Source organism: Leptopilina heterotoma, unplaced genomic scaffold (genome assembly GCF_015476425.1).
Source record: "Leptopilina heterotoma isolate Lh14 unplaced genomic scaffold, ASM1547642v1 Lhet_144, whole genome shotgun sequence".
Classification (NCBI taxonomy): Eukaryota; Metazoa; Arthropoda; class Insecta; order Hymenoptera; family Figitidae; genus Leptopilina; species Leptopilina heterotoma.
Genome location: NW_025110862.1, coordinates 589,392 through 606,523, shown reverse-complemented (window position 1 = coordinate 606,523; position 17,132 = coordinate 589,392). Strand labels below are relative to the sequence as shown.

Below are 17,132 nucleotides of genomic sequence, written 5' to 3'. Positions count from 1 at the left end.
ACTAAAAATCAGACAAAACTGTTACTAAAAGAATTAGAAAACGAATCCGTACTATTTCATTTGTAGAAAACTACTAATTCAGATTTAGAGAGTAATATGAGAATATTAAATCACAAAAAACATAAAATCAATTAACAATCGTAGAAAATACAAAAATATGATAATCATGCATCAAAAAAAATATTTTTTTATAAATAATCAAATGGAGAACAAAAAATTATATAAAATCAATTTTGTAAAATTATTTTTTCTAATATTTTCCATAACGTTTGAAAATTTGTAGATTGTTTATTTTTTACAACCTTAATTACAAAAACGTTTCCCTCGATCGTCTTCACCAACATCTCAAGACTTGTTGCTTTTGAAGCAATTTTTTATTTTAACTAAATAGTTGAAGATTATTATTTTATTTATTAAATATTAAAAATAAATAATTATTTATTAAATGTTAAAAATAAATAATTATTTACTAAATATTAAATAATAGAGAATATTATTTTTAATAAGTAATAAGTAATAGTAAATATCAAAAATAATATTTACTATTAATAAATATTAAAATTAATTAATAATAGTTAAAAGGGATACGTGTTTTAAAAATAAAAGTAAAACTAATAAGTAATTTATAATTATACGTTTATTAACTTTTCATTGAAATCTATAAGTACATAATAGAAATGAAAAAAAAAATGCTAAATAAAAATGGAAATAAATCAGTCGTGTGTGAAAATATTCAATAATTAATAAAAGCCTTTTATTTTGTGCTTTTTTGACATTGTATAAGAAACTCAATGTACTTGAATATACGGCTTGAAAAACATCGATGTGTATGATATAACAATTAATTTTTTTATCTATAATATAACGAGAATAATTATCATATAATTACAGTATAGTTTTTAAATAATAATATTTCTTTTACATATAAATAATTATAAGCAAACTTCGATTTTCTCTTGTATTAAAACCAATTTATCCCTATTTTTGATTTTTGTTATTTCAAAAAAAGAAATTAAAATTCTCAACATTTGAATTTACGTAAAATTTGTAATTTATTTAGGTATTGAAATTGTAATTTTTATGTATAATTAATTTATTTAATTTTATAAAATTTAGGCTAGAAACTATAAGAAAATAAACAATTTTTTTTTGTCATCGATTTTCATGAATATCACCCAGGTACTGTTAAGAATTTACTCGTTCATATAATTTATTTATTTAATTTAATTTCTTACTATGTTATTAATTATCATCAATAATATAACTCTCAACTTTTTATTATAATATAGATATATATTCAATAATTTCATAAACAATATTTTTATTTCTCTCTCGACTAAATTCTATAAATATAGTTTAAAAAATTTCATTTGCAGTAAAATTTATTTAATGCTGAATAATTTTTGTAAAGTTACTTTTTTCTTTGATGTTCATGTATATTATATTCATTTGGTGTATTAATTGGTATTAATTAGAAATTTAGTTTACTTCTAATTCTAACAATATAATCTTGTAAAAACTGTGTTAAAATTTTACTTAACAGTTTTGTAATGAATATTTCCAAATGGGAGATTTAATTTTGCAGCAAGGTTGCTGACATGAAAGTTTTACGATTTTAATGTGCTCAGGTTGCGAATTTGACATGGAAACTTGCTGTCACTTGGCAAATTAAGTTTCTATAATATTGCAATTTAATTTTCAGCATTGTTGGAATTTAGATTTCAGTAATACTTGCAAAGTAATTTACAGTAACGTTGTATAATAAGTTTACCATTTTGTTTCATAGCATTTTTGTCAAGTTTCCACAGTAAGCTTATTGCAATAACGAGAAAATGTGAAAATTTTTGTGAAATTTTACGATATTTACGTCGCACACACTTGTTGCAATATTACTGTATTTATAACATAGTTTTGTTTTTGCTTTTGAACTTTTGTTTCTAACTGCCCTCGAAACAGTTTTCTACAAACTATTCAACTTTTGGTAATATTTGTTTTTATCGTATGTAAAATCGATTAATTTGAACACTAATTACTAAATTCGATTTACTGAATTTAGAGTTTAGACTTTAAGTTTATATTTTAATTTTAATGAATGACTATTTATTTCAATTTTGAATTAGTTAAGCTTCTCAATTTTAAGGAGAAGGTAAAAAGTGGTTACATAATTTTTCTTTTTGTTCTTTTAGTTAGAATTCAAGAAACTAGGAAGCTGAAGGTAAGAGTGGGGACAATGGGAGTGAGAGAGAACAACCGGAGTGTCTCTCTCACTCGCATTGTCCCCACTCCGACCCGGTTGTACCGCGCGGAGTGGGGAACCGCTTCTCCCTCTGTCTTTCGTTCGCACTTGTCGAGAACATTTTTGTACAGTTCCTTTTGTTCTTTGCAATTTTCTTATTTTCGTAAATTAATAGCAAACAGTAAATATTTTTTCCATAGGAAAATAAATGTTTACTGTTTGTTTTTAATCTCATTGCTTGAACGTCGATAAAAATTAAAAGTTTCCTGATATCAAATGTTAAATACAATTAAAGTGATTATAAAGTAAATACAATTTTCATTCTCTCGGTAATTAAAAATTTTATTTTGAAACTAAATCATTTGGAGTAAATACATTCTTATCAGTCTTTACAAAGAAAAATTAATTTTCAATTCTGAATTTTGAATTTGGAGTCAAATCGTAAGACTTGGGCCTTTCGGAAATTCTAGATTTGTTTGCGGTTCAAACAAGTTTCGAATTATATTTTTGAGAATAGGTGTTTTTAATTTCGTTTTTAAAAATAGAGGACATGGTTCGAATTATGCTTTTAAAGTGGGTATTAAGGATTTAGGGATTTTTCGAAGTTTGTTGATGATGGTGAAAAGAAAAGGGATTTTAATCAACTTCTTCGATGGTTGGTCCACCAGCGGGACCAGTGGCACCAGCTCCTGGAGGAACGCCAGCGCCGGGAACACCACCAGCACCCTGATAGAGTTTAGTGACAATTGGATTGCAAATCCCCTCGAGTTCCTTCTGCTGATGACCGAATTCCTCCTTATCAGCCAGCTGATTAGCGTCCAACCATGCAATCACCTCGTTACACTTGGTCATCACTTTCTCCTTATCGGCCGCATCAATTTTGTCCTTAATCTTCTCGTCCTCGACAGTTGCCTTCATATTGAAGCAATACGACTCGAGGGAATTTTTCGCGGCTATTCGTTCCATTTGCGTTTGATCCTCCTGCTTGTACTGTTCAGCCTCATTCACCATTCGTTCGATATCGTCCTTTGACAATCGTCCCTTGTCGTTTGTGATCGTAATCTTGTTCTCCTTGCCCGTCGATTTCTCCACTGCCGAAACATTGAGAATTCCATTGGCGTCGATGTCGAATGTCACTTCGATTTGGGGCACACCACGTGGCGCTGGGGGAATTCCGATTAGTTCGAATTTACCCAGAATGTTGTTGTCCTTTGTCATGGCGCGTTCGCCTTCGTAGACTTGGATTAGAACTCCGGGTTGATTGTCGGAGTAGGTGGTGAAGGTTTGGGTTTGTTTCGTTGGAATTGTGGTGTTGCGCTTTATCAGAGTGGTCATCACACCGCCGGCGGTTTCGATACCTAGGGAGAGTGGTGTCACGTCTAGGAGGAGGAGATCCTGAACCTCCTCGGATTTATCGCCGTGGAGAATTGCGGCTTGGACTGCGGCCCCATAGGCGACGGCTTCGTCGGGATTTATTGACTTGTTCAGCTCTTTGCCATTGAAGAAGTCCTGGAGGAGTTTTTGAATTTTTGGAATTCTGGTCGAACCGCCGACAAGGACGATACTGTCCACAGTGGCTTTGTCCATTTTCGCGTCCCTCAGAGCCTTCTCCACTGGTTCGAGGGTACTTCTAAAGAGATCGGCGCACAATTCCTCGAATCTTGCCCTGGTGATTGAAGTGTAAAAATCGATTCCATCGAATAGGGAATCAATTTCAATGCTCGCTTGGGTTGAGGAACTGAGGGTTCGTTTTGCCCGCTCGCAAGCTGTTCGCAATCTTCTCAGAGCACGTTTGTTCGTCTGTAAATCCTTTTTGTACTTCCTCTGGAATTCGAGGGCAAAATGCGTCACCATACGATTATCGAAGTCCTCACCACCGAGATGTGTATCGCCAGCTGTTGATTTCACCTCGAAAATTCCGTCTTCAATTGTTAAAATTGAAACGTCGAATGTCCCACCGCCGAGATCGAAGATGAGGACATTCTTTTCGCCAGCTGTCTTTTTATCGAGACCATAGGCAATGGCGGCTGCTGTTGGTTCATTGATGATTCGCAGGACATTGAGGCCGGCAATGCAACCGGCGTCCTTTGTTGCTTGACGTTGGGAATCGTTGAAATATGCCGGCACAGTGATAACGGCGTCGGTGATTTTTTTACCCAAAAATGCTTCGGCTGTCTCCTTCATTTTGACGAGTACCATTGATGATACCTCCTCGGGGAAGAATGTCTTTAGTTCATCTCTATAGGTGACTTGTATTTTTGGACGGGTATTGTCATTCATCACATTGAATGGCCAATGTTTCATGTCGCTTTGCACTGCCGGATCATCGAATCGTCGACCGATCAATCGCTTTGCGTCTAAAATAGAAAATTTATATTCTTTATTCACGTAATAAATATGCATACGTATAGTGGTTTATAAATAAATCGGAATAGCACGTTTAGACTGGCAAGCCGGGCGCTTAAAATAAATCAGCCTCCGCTAATTTTCGCACTGTGGGTGTTTGATGCTAATTTCGAGAACTGTCGTCTCTCTCTTAATACGAGAGAGACGACTTTCATTCTTTCCGTCCCTCTCCTTTAATATATTAAGAGACAGAGAGAGAGAAAGAATAAAAAATATCTTTTCACAAGTAATATTTCTTTTCTCCAGTCACGTCAAAATTAAAATTAGTTTTTTACTTGTTTACTTTGCCAACTATCGTCCACTTAGTAAGAGAACTAATTTTAATTTTGACGTGACTGGTAAACAAAATTATTTACTTTTTCATTTAATTTGAATTTCGCGCCTTAGTAACTCTATAAATGACCGATAGGCGACAGAAAGGTTTTTCGCCCACAATCGAGATTGCGTGAAGAGAATATAAAAGTCAGTTACTCGTCTACATTACATTGTGTTTTTCTTTATTTCATTTACTCCTGCTTCATGCTAAACAATTAAAATTTTTGCTTTAATTTTTGCTAATTAAAAAGAAAGTTTTTTTAAGTAATTTGTTAACTTTATTTTATTCTTAATTTGTTTAAATAAATTTAAATATTTATTGAAATTCTAGAAATTTTTTTTTATTAAATTCCCATTCTCATTTTTTACGTACAATTAACAGAAAGAATATTAGTAAAATGTTTTTTTTTTTATTTTTTATTTATATTTTGTTTTTTCTATTATTGTAATTTATTATAGTTATAATAATATAATAACTTTTGAATTTTTCTAAAATTTCCCAAAATTATTGTAATAATTACTTTATAATTTTATTATGTTATTATTAAATTTAAATTACTATCAACTTATTAATTTGTTAATTAATTAATTAATTTATTTATTAATTAATTTACTAATTGATTATAATTTATCTCTTATAGGAGAGGAGACGATTTTTTTTATTAAAAAGAGGGGAATATTATTTTCTATAAATATCATATTATAGTGAATTCGTCTTACCAAAAATAGTGTTGCTAGGATTCATAGCAACTTGATTTTTGGCTGCATCACCGATGAGTCGTTCGGTGTCGGTAAAAGCGACATAACTTGGAGTCGTCCTATTGCCCTGATCATTCGCGATGATCTCAACTTTTCCATGTTGAAAAACACCTACACAAGAGTAGGTCGTTCCCAGATCGATTCCTATTGCTGGCGCCTTTGCCATTTTTGTATATTATTTTACTGTGGAAATAATTTTTTTTTTACTATAACCTTCATTTTAAATTTATTTATTTATTGTCTTTAATTAATATAATACCCATTAATTAATTATTAATTAATATTAATAATTGATTAATTTATAATTAATAATTAATTAGTTATTAATTAAAATTAATTAAACTAATTAATTAAAATTAATAATTTATTAATTAAAATTAATTTTTTTTTAAACTAAAAATGTTTTTTAATTAAACTGAAAATTTTAATTATTTTTTAATTTAAGGTCTAAAAACTTATTTAGGCCTTTATTGATTTTTAAGTCTTTATTTGATTATTTAGGTCTTTATGTAATATAATAAAAAAACGGTTTTAGAAAAAGCAAACATTAAAAATTTTAATTTCTCTTCAGATAAAGTTTAAAAAGGAATTTTTAATTTTGATTGAATTAATTATTAATTAAAAAACATTGTTTTCATTAAACGGAAAAATTTGTATTGCTTATTACTAAACTACTTGGACATTAAAATTTTTTTTCTTTATTTCATATCAATAATTTCTTTAAATAGAAATAATTTTCTGGAATAACAAATTTTTTTATTTAAATAATCCAAGTTCTACTATTAATTCCACATTATAACTTCGTTTGTAAAATAAAAATAAATTATTGAACTTTTGACATTTGATAAACGTCACAAATTTTTTGTTTTGAAAATAATAATTTTAATTAAACAATTTATTTCAAATTTCGCATTAACAAAAATTGTTTATAAATATTGTTTACCTGCTTCTTTATTTATAGACGTTTAATGTTAAGGACAATTAATTTTTCTTAAAAGTGAATTTTTCCTTTTTAATTAATATTTTTTCTTGCAAAGTTGACTAATGATATCTTAATAAACAAATGAAACGAGAAAAATTGATTTAAGTGGTGTTTCAAAAATTCTGTGCAAAAATATGAATTTTTTTCATTATAAAATTTTGTTTAAAAGAAAATTGCTTCTCTAATTAACAGAAGGGAATTAAAAAAGGGGAATTAATAAGGAAACCGAAACCGAAAATTAAAAAAGGAAATCAAAAAAGAAAATCAAAAAAGAAAATTATGAAAGAAAATTAGAAAAGAAAATTATAAAAGAAAATTATGAAAGAATATTATGAAAGAAAATTATAAAAGAAAATTATAAAATGAAATTAAAAAAGAAAATTAAAAAAGAAAAGAAAAAAATCAAAAAACGAAATTAAAAATGAAAATGTAAGAAAGGAAATAAAAAAAATTATAAAAGAGCATAAAAAATTAGAAATTAAAATCAAAAACGAAAATCAAAAAAAGAGAAAATCAAAAATCAAATCAAAAATGGAAATCTAAGAAATGAAATAAAAAAAAATTAAAAAAGAACATAAAAAAATTCAACAAAAAAGCAAAAAAAAATAAGAAAGGAAATAACAGAAAAAAATTAAAGAAAGAAAATCAAAAAAATTTAAAATCAAGATTGCTTTATCGCAAAATTAAAATTTTTGCAAAAGAAATTGATAAAACGCCTTGTAACGTGAATAAAATATAACCAAGTGCTCGCACTATATATACAGTCCAGTAAACTGTGTTACGACCTTCGCAATCTACGTTCATTGCATAAAACGACAAGAAACGTTATCACGTTATTTCAAAAGAAAATTTCTACTCCTTATTATCGTTTTTTTCCCCATTTTCTTTAAATTATACTCATTAAAATGGTTTAAAATGTTTAAAACGTTTAAAATTATCAACCCGCGAAAATATTGAAAAATTTCTCTTTTTTTTTGGTGGATAAATAATATTATTCACTACTCACCTTCAGTAAATCACTTCCTGTTTACAAAAAATATATTTATAAATATAAACAAATGCACAGTAAAATGGACGTTTTCTTCTTTTTTTCCAGCTAAAATCACTTTTTTATTTCTAATAATCGTCTTCGATGTCTCACAAAATTCTGACGACCTCTTGTCACTGTGAGAGCTTTTATAATACTACTGTGCACAATATTCGAGAATCTTCTCGACTAAACCAATTGTAGCAAAAGTGAGACACACGCTAACCAATGAATAGACGGAATCCAATGGAAATGAGGCGCGGCGCGAATCGAAAGAACATTGTGTGTGAATTGAAATGAAATTGCGTAAATTTATCTATTTTTAGAAATTTAACCTCTCTTTTTAAAACATCACACGTTTTTTCCTCCCTTGTCTTTCCCCCCTCCTCTTCCCTCACTAAAATATGTTTTCACACCCACATAATTATTCGCGAGCTTTCTTATTTTTATCACAAAGCTCATATTTTTCTTTATTAAAAAAAAATAAATAAATAAAAAAAATTTAAATTAAAAAAATAAAAAATATTTGAAATTTTTATTTAAAAAAAAATTTTTAACGCTACTTTGAACTCATTGAAATGTAAATAATCTCTTGACCTTCTTAATCTTTCGTGAAGAGCTTTTTTTTACTTTTAGTTAAAGAAAATCAATTTTTTCTGGCAATGAGAATAGAAAGAGGAAGAAAGAAAAGAAATTTTCGAAAATTCTTTTTGTGGAATTTTTTTTAACTCCTTATTTATATCATAAATCAAATCAATATGAGAATGAAAAAAATGAGATGGAAACAATTATTCAAAAATTTATATTGTAGTACTAAATTTAAAAAAAAAATTTTTTTCGGTTTTATTTTAATATTTTGTAGAACTAAATTTAAAAAAAAAATTTTCTGGTTTATTTAAAAATTTTTTAGTTAATTTTTTATTTTTGTTACTTTATTATAAAATTCTTGAATTTATTGTTTTAATAGGAAAAGAATAAAGACAAAATAATGAAAAAAAAATGTTTTCAAATTTCCTTGTTTTTTATTTCATTTTCTAAAAATGCAAAATTCAAAAAACATCACACAAGTCCGCATTGTAGAAAATAGCACGAAAATCATATATCTATTTTAGTTAAATAAGAATTTTGTAATGTTTGTAAATACAAATGATTTTTTTTTCATCAAAATATTAATTTACAAATTTTCAAAATTACGGTTTTTTTCTTTTTTGTTTTTACAGTACAGTATTTTTTTGCACAATACATTTTTCAATGATTTTCTCCCTAGATCAATTGTTTTACAGACAATTTTCTTCTGCTTGAGAAAATATTTTTGCACTTTTCTTTTTACAGAAAGAAAAGATTATTAATTTGAAAAAAGAAAAGATTTTTTAATTAAAATTTCAAAAATTCTTGAAAGAAAAATTATTTCTTCTGCGATGTGTGCGTGTATGACATGAAAAAAAGAATTATTCTTTTATTTTAGCATTTTCGATTTATTCGAAATACGCGAAAACAAAATTGTCTCGCAGTCATTTTTATAAAATAAGAAAATTTAGAGAGAAAATAAATATAATGAAAATGAAAATTGTCTTTTTTTCCTCCTTTTCTTTTCATTAAATTCTTAAAATTAAGCAATATATCAACAAACTGGATGGAAGTAAACTGAATATTTTTTATTCAAATATTAGAAAAATAGGACTGATAAACCATTCCCATGGATGTGGTCGCAAAAAGAGCGAAGCAACTCCACCATGTTGCAAAGCCCATGACCCCTCTGAATACATCCACGGTGAAAATCTGCAAAAAAAAGTGAGTTGAAATTTATTCAATAAAAATTTATTGAATAAAAATTTAATTAAAAAAAATTTATAAAAAAAATAATAAATTGAAAAAAAGTAAATGAAAAAATAAATAAATTGAATACATATAATTCGAACAATAAATAGATTGAAAATAAATAAATGGAAAAATAAATAAATTTAATAAAAATAATCGGAAAGAAAATAAATAAAAGTTACAAACGAAAAAATAATGTAAAAAGAAGAATAAAGGTAGAAAAACGAAAATAAATTGAAGAAAAAAATAATAAATGAAAAAAATTAAAACTTTCAAAACGAGAAGAACTTAGAAAGTAGAATAAAAGTAAAAAATAAAAAATAAATTAAGGAAAATAAACAAAAGAAGAAATAGAACTTAAAAATATAAAAAGAATTTAAAAAAGAATAAATAATGTAGAAAATAAAAAATAAATTGAATGAAAATAATCGAAAAAAAAGAAAAGAGAAATAAAACTTACAAACGAAATGAAGAATTGTAGAAAGTAAAATAAAAGTAGAAAACAAAAAATAAATTCAAGACAATAAACAAAAAAATAATAAACAAAAAAAAAAAAAAAGAAAGTAAAATAAAAGTAGAAAACAAAAAATAAATTCAAGACAATAAACAAAAAAATAATAAACAAAAAAAATTTATTAATTAAATTTCAATTTCGGTATTTTTTCAAGGACCTCTTAATTTTTGTCAAATACTGTTTGTTTCCAAATTAACTTTCACAAGAAAAATTGAATGTAAAAATTAGACTAAAAGTAGAAAATAAAAAATAAATTAAAAGAAAATAAAATAATAATTAACAAAAAAAAGTGAATAAAATTTACAAACGAAAAAACGAATCTAGAAAGTAGAATAAAAATGTAGAAAAAAGAATTGAGACTTACTTGCTTCAACGAGCTGAAGGCAAGTTGAAGTTCTTGAGCACTTTCAGCTACAGTTTTCTCAGAATCGTCTGAGGTTATAGTCGATGGAATCATTGGCGATTCATCGATTGGACACTCATCCAAATTAACACCTTTATAAAGACCTTCCCACGTGTAACCACCGAGTGTTTTGTACATTAGAGTAAAAAAGAGACACATCATCAAAGGTGCAATATACTGTATTGCGACCACGCAAAGGTAATAAAATACCGCTGCTATCTATAATGATAAAATATTTAATTAATTAATTAATTAATTTTAAATATTATTTTTTATTTCAATATTAAGTTTTCTTTAAAATAAATAAATAAATAAATAATAATAATAATAAATATCATATTAATAAATAATATTAAAATAATAAATAATAATGAATTATATTCAATATTTCCTTAATTAATTTACTTGTACAATACACTTAAAATTTATTTATTTATTAAATTACTTAATTAACAAATATTAAGTTAATATAAGTATTAAATAATAAAATAAATAATATTTGTATATGCACTCAGTAAAAAAAATTTCTAAATTTACTATTTTTATTTCATTTAAATAAATTAATAAACTAAATGAGAAATAAAATTTTATTTTCTATAAATCAACAAAATTAAATATTAATGTCAAACTATAATTTATTAAATTTTAATTCAATTTAGAAGTATGTATATTAAGAATTCTTAAATTAAACTACTCTTAACTTATTTCCCCTTAATATTGCATATTAAATTATTAATTAACAAAAAGAGAGAATAAAAATGAAATTTTAATATAAACAAACCTTTTTTTGTAATTCTATATTTGATATTCTACCAGCCTCTTTTTTCTGTATTTCTAGTCTTTGATTCGCGAGATTAAGATAAGATTGCAGGTACAATGGCATCAGTGCCAATTTTAGTAAAACTACAAATATTATTGCTATCAGCCTCGCGCTCTCAAAAGCTGCTGGAGTCATTCTAGAAGGAGAAATAGTAGAATTTTTTAATTTCCATTTTCTATTAAAATGTACGTTAGATATTTATTTTATAATTTCAAATTATTTATATATTTAAAATTAAATATTGAAGAAGAAAAATAATAATTAAACAACTTAATTAAATTAGAAAGGAAAAATTAGTGAAATTTCATAGTTTTTTTGAAAACTTACAGTGGTTCCGTCATTCCACTGAAAACTCGTATTGTGAGATAGTCACGACTTATTGGTTTGAACCACAAACTTACTAATAATAGAGGTGAAGCGTAACTCATGTTTGCCAAGAGCATTAAAATTTTCCTATCCTTATTGTACCTGAAAAGAAAATTATTAATTTTTAAAATTATTTCAAACATTTTTTGCTATTTAACTATTTTTTTTTTTTTTCTTAAACGTTTTTCTTTTCTTTTTTGTTCTTTAAGTAGTTTTGCATTCGAAAATCGGTTGTTTTTGTTCATTTAACAGCTTTTTTGTTCTCTAAACAATTTTTTTTTGTTCTTTAACTTTTTTACAATAAACTTTTTTGTTCTTTTAACAGTTTTTTTGTTATCTAACTAGTTTCTCGTTCTAAAATCAATTTTTTTTAATTTAAAAATTTCATTGTTTAACAATTAGTTTTTTGTTTTTTTCGAAAGGTTATTTTGTTTGCTTAACAGTTTTTTTGTTCTCTAATTATTTTTTTTGTTTTAAAATCATTTTTTTTTTTTAATTTTAGCAATTTTTTTTATCTTTATCTAGTTTTTTTGTTTTCAAACCAGTTTTTTTGTTTCTTCAACATTTTTTTTTTGTTCTGCAAAGGTTTTTTTTTTGTTTTCTAAATAATTTTTGTGTTAAACTCAGTTTTTTTGTTGTACAATCTGATTTTTTTGTTCTTTAACTAGTTTTAATGTTCTGTAATCAGTTTTTTTGTTCTGTAAACAATTTTTTTTTAACTATTTTTTTGTTCTAAAATTATTTTTTTTTGTTCTTTCAACATTTTTTTTTTGTTCTGTAAACAATTCTTTTGTTCTCTAAACTAGTATTTTGTGTTAAAATCAGTTTTTTGTTATACAATATGATTTTTTTCGTTCTTCAACTAGTTTTTTACTGTATAATAATTTTTTTATTCTTTAATCAATTTTTTTTATATTGTTCTCACTTGTTTTTCATTGTTTTTACTTTTTTGTTCTAAAATCAGTTTTTCTGGTCTACAATCATCTTTTTGTACCTTTAATAGTTTTTATTCTTCTTCAACTAGTTTTCATATTCTATAATTAGTTTTTCTATTTTACAATATTTTTTTTTCTTAACTAGTATTTTGTTTCACAAACAGATTTTTTGTTTTTTAACCAGTTTTCAATTCTGGTAAAAGTTTTTTGTTCTACAATCAGTTTTTTGTTCTTCAACAAGTTTTTGTGTTTTATAATAAGTTTTTTGTACTGTAAACAATTTTTTTTGTTCTTTAACTAGTTTTTCGTTTTAAAATCAGTTGTTTTTGTTCAAACCGACTTTTAATTTTTTTTTTGGTTCTGTAATAAGAATTTTTTTTCGACAATAGTATTTTTGTTCTCGAAAATAGTTTTTTGTTCTATAATCATTTTCTTGTTCTTTTAATAGATTTTTTTTTGTTCTTCAATAGTTTTTTGTTCTATAATAATTTTTTTCTTATTCTTTAAACAATTGTTTTTCTTTAATTATTTTTTTTTTTGTACGACAATCAGTTTTTTGTTATTAATAAAAAGGAAAATCAAAAAACCAACTTTCTATTTTGTAAACAATTTTTTCTGCAGGGCAAAAGACCTGCAGTTCAATAATTATTTAAATTGTACCAAAAATGAAGATCTATTCAAAGTATAAATAAGATATATATACCTTAAAGCATCCCAATGCATTTTAGATACTCTCAAACCAGGAAAAGTGAAAAGCGAACCTAGAAATCCACACGAAACTGCCAGGAAAAATTTAACAATAATTTTTGACGCTGGACCACTGTAAAGAAAATAACAATTAATTTCTATTTCTTCAATCTAGAGAAGAAGAAATAGGTAATTATGAAAATAAAACTATTTTTCTTACGTTGAACTGAGACCCTGTTTCTCTAAAAATATCGATGCACTGTGATTGAAACTCGTGTAAGCATTCTCCAAACCAATTTCAAGGGTATTTTCGTCAATTATAAGAATCATCATTGCTATAAGAAGATATGCAAATCCAGTGACAATGCAAGTTGATCTTTCGCCAATACTTTCTTCACCTTTGAAATATTGAACCCAAAGGTTAAGTAAAACCTTACTACACAATAGGTCAGGAAAAAAATATATTGTTTCTCCAAGAGAAAATAGTCACAATAGAATAAAGTTATTTTAACATTTAATTTATTTAAAAATTAATTTTTAATTAATATTTTCTTTTATTTACAATTTGAATATTAAATAAATAAATAATTAGTAGTAGTAGTAGTAGATTTGTAAGTAAAAGGATACAATGCAAAACCCACAACAAGAGTACACCAAAGTATACTGAGATTAATTTCATCTTTAATTGGATACCAACTATTGTAAATCTAGAAAAAAGAAACAATTTTAATTATTTGTCAACTCATTAGTAAATTGTTTTTTTTCTCGCCTTTAATAACTTTTCTACCAAGCAGTAATTATTATGTTGAGTAGAAAAATTATTAAAACAGAGAGAAAAAAAATAGTAAAAAAAATGCCATTAAAAAAATTATCTTTTGCAAAATTTTACCTCAGTTAATGTATAAACAAGTCCAGTGTACATGGAAAAATCCAAGAGCCACATATAGTCCGAATAGAATTTTAAATGCACAACATCGAGTGTTGAAACTTTAGCATTCTCAAGTGTGATATCTAAATTTCGTGGAATTTGAAAGACGTCCGCAACTTTATCATTTTCCTGATGTTTTCCTTTTTTTGGTTTCTCCTTTTGTATGCCAGCAATGCTTCTTAATTCCTGATCGGTGGGATATAAAAAGCGAGTCAACCTGCAAATTTTTAAATTCTTTTATTTCGAAAGAATAAAAATAATAAAAAATAATAATAAAAATAAAATAATAAAATAAGAATAATAAAAATAATTAATAAAGTATTGATTGCAAACGAAATCAAAAACAAATTTAAAATTAAGAAATTTTTTTATTTTACATAAAAGATGGTAAAATTTAGTTTGGCCAAATGACTTAAAAATAAAATTTACCGTCTTTCATTTAAAAAAAAATTGGCTTCTCAATATAATTAACTTATTTATTTGACGCCTTACGCAAAAGTTATTGTAATAAAATTTGTATTTGAAAAAAAAATTTGCGTTCATTTCAACGTTTAGAACTTTAGGAACATGTGTTGAGAAGAAATTATATTTCATAGTCAATGGAACTGTGGAGATATAATTTTCCATTTTTCTTTATATAAAAGAAATCATTAGTTATAATAAAATTATTAATATATCTAGTTCGTTTATAGTAATGAAGAGGAAGTTACCACTTTACTTACCCAGTAGAACATAAAAGCCATCTAGCAAATGAAAAGTGGGGACTCAATTTTTGAATAATGCTCACCATTACTAGAGTAATGACCAATTGTGCTCCTAGTAACGCCTATATTAATGATTATATCAATGATTATATTAATGATTTATATTAATTATTATATTAATGATATATATTAATTTTTTTTTAAGTCCAAAAATATGCAGCCAACCAAAAAAATATGTTTTAATTAAATATATTTTATAATTGAATTAAATATAATTTTTATTGAATCAAACTTATTAGGTGTTGAATCAAAATTATTATAAGTAGAATTCAAACATAATTTTTGGTTGACTATAACATGAAATATTTGACTCAAACATATTTTTATCTCAGTGAACTATTTATTAAACATTAAGAATTAAATTACTGTATAAAATTTTTATTATTTATAATTATACAATAAAAAAAGTTTCTATTATTTTATAATTTTACATTAAAAAAAATTTATTCAAATGAAATAAAAATTATTTGATTCAATTAAATGGTTTACAATATGTGTCTTTTATCCATTATATATTTGAACTAAGTAAAAATTTACTAGATCTAAGTATTTTATTTTATCCAAGTATTTTATTCGTATTCAATAAATAGTTATTTGCGTCAAATATAAATTACTTAATTCATATAATTTTATGTGCATTATGGAGGATAACAATATTCATTTCGGTATTATTTACAAAAACTATAAAAATTACAAATTTTCTACCGCTAAATTTATATATGTTAACAAAATTTCCACTTGTATTTTCATTTACAAAAAATACTAACTAACTAAACTAATTTAAAAATTTTTTCTTCGCAATGATCCGCATAACTTCTGATCATTCAAATAAACGAAATTTTTTGCTTTTTATAACAAAATTAAACATTTGGGATCTTTATAATTTATTGTTTTTTAATATTTGACACAACAATTTACAATAAAATTTGAAGAAGAAATAAATAAATTTCATTTATTTGAACGTTCAGAACTTTGGGGACATTTCTTCGCAAACATATTCTTTGATAAATTTTGCATTGTTATTGAATTGTTATTATATTATGTTGTTATTTTATTATTATTGCCAGATTTGTATTGTCCACAATTGTTGTAAAGGAAATATTCTCAATTAATGTCAGTTGTACTTTCTCCATAATAATTATAGCCCATTTTCTCTTGTTTTATTATAATTGTTTACTGTTGTCTATTGTTTATTATTGTCATCGCCATTCTTTTTGTTTAATGTTGCTTCAGTGTTTATTGTAATTCAGTAGTTATTGTAGTTTCATTGCTCCTATTATTGTAATTTGTAGTTTAACACTCTAAATCTTATAAATAGTAAAAATTCAGACACTAATTCACATTATAGTAAGAATAAATTTAATTTTTCCTAAAATATAACAAAATAAGTTATAAAAAATATATTTCGTTAACAGTTCCATATTTAAAATTCATTATACCACTCAAGTTTTAGGTGAAAAACGACGAAAAAAATTAGTGAAAAATATAAAAATTCTTATTACTGTGTTGTGAATTAATGTTTCGTGAATGTTTACTAAATATTCATAATTTAGAGAGTAATGTTGTTGTGTTATAATATCATCATTGTTTTATGTGATATTTTCGCAGTTATAAAATTGTATATATATTGAAAAATAAATATAGAAAATAATGTATATATACTTACCATAATGAAATATATGCAGGGTGTGAACGAAAATAAAAATAATAACCGGCATGTAACACAATTATTTGAGCACAATTTATAAAGAATTTAGAATAAAAAAAAATTTTTCATTATAATTTTTCGTTTCTGATTTATTAAGGGTCATTGCAAGTTACTATTTTTACTTGGGTTACATTTATAAATAGTTTACATTCCAAAATGAACTAGAGACACTTTCCTGGTAAAACTTTATCTGTCGTCTGCTAGAAATATTCATTTCTCTGGTACGCGAAAGTCACATTAGACGTCTCTGTCAGTCTTTCGATGCTTCCCGCCAATTTTACGAATTTTGTACTAACATATATATACGTATAAAAAAAATATATAGTTATATATTATATATCCTATTATTTTTATTACTATATTTTTATTTTATTTACTATAATATTTTTATTATTTTATTTTATTTTATTTTATTTTATTTTAAGAACTATTTGTATTGAAGGGCATTTTTTTAATTTTCCTAA

At 25.0% G+C, this 17,132-nt stretch overlaps 2 protein-coding genes across 2 annotated transcripts; both read right to left on the bottom strand.

Annotated features, from left to right (window-relative positions):
* Positions 1-619: 619 nt before the first annotated feature.
* On the bottom strand, positions 620-7,902 carry LOC122498277 (heat shock 70 kDa protein cognate 4-like). The gene is made up of 3 exons (XM_043605947.1): positions 7,705-7,902; positions 5,678-5,899; positions 620-4,593 (listed from the first exon to the last, which is right to left on the bottom strand). The coding sequence occupies exons 2-3, from the start codon at positions 5,880-5,882 to the stop codon at positions 2,873-2,875; spliced, it is 1,926 nt and encodes a 641-aa protein (XP_043461882.1). The 5' UTR covers positions 5,883-5,899; positions 7,705-7,902; the 3' UTR covers positions 620-2,872.
* Positions 7,903-8,727: 825 nt separating this feature from the next.
* Positions 8,728-16,870, bottom strand: LOC122498278 (transmembrane protein 161B). Its single transcript, XM_043605948.1, has 10 exons — positions 16,627-16,870; positions 14,919-15,022; positions 14,158-14,413; positions 13,896-13,975; positions 13,489-13,704; positions 13,285-13,401; positions 11,608-11,748; positions 11,242-11,416; positions 10,422-10,679; positions 8,728-9,504 (listed from the first exon to the last, which is right to left on the bottom strand). Exons 1-10 carry the CDS (start codon positions 16,627-16,629, stop codon positions 9,385-9,387), a joined length of 1,470 nt encoding a protein of 489 aa, XP_043461883.1. The 5' UTR covers positions 16,630-16,870; the 3' UTR covers positions 8,728-9,384.
* Between the last annotated feature and the right edge of the window lie 262 nt (positions 16,871-17,132).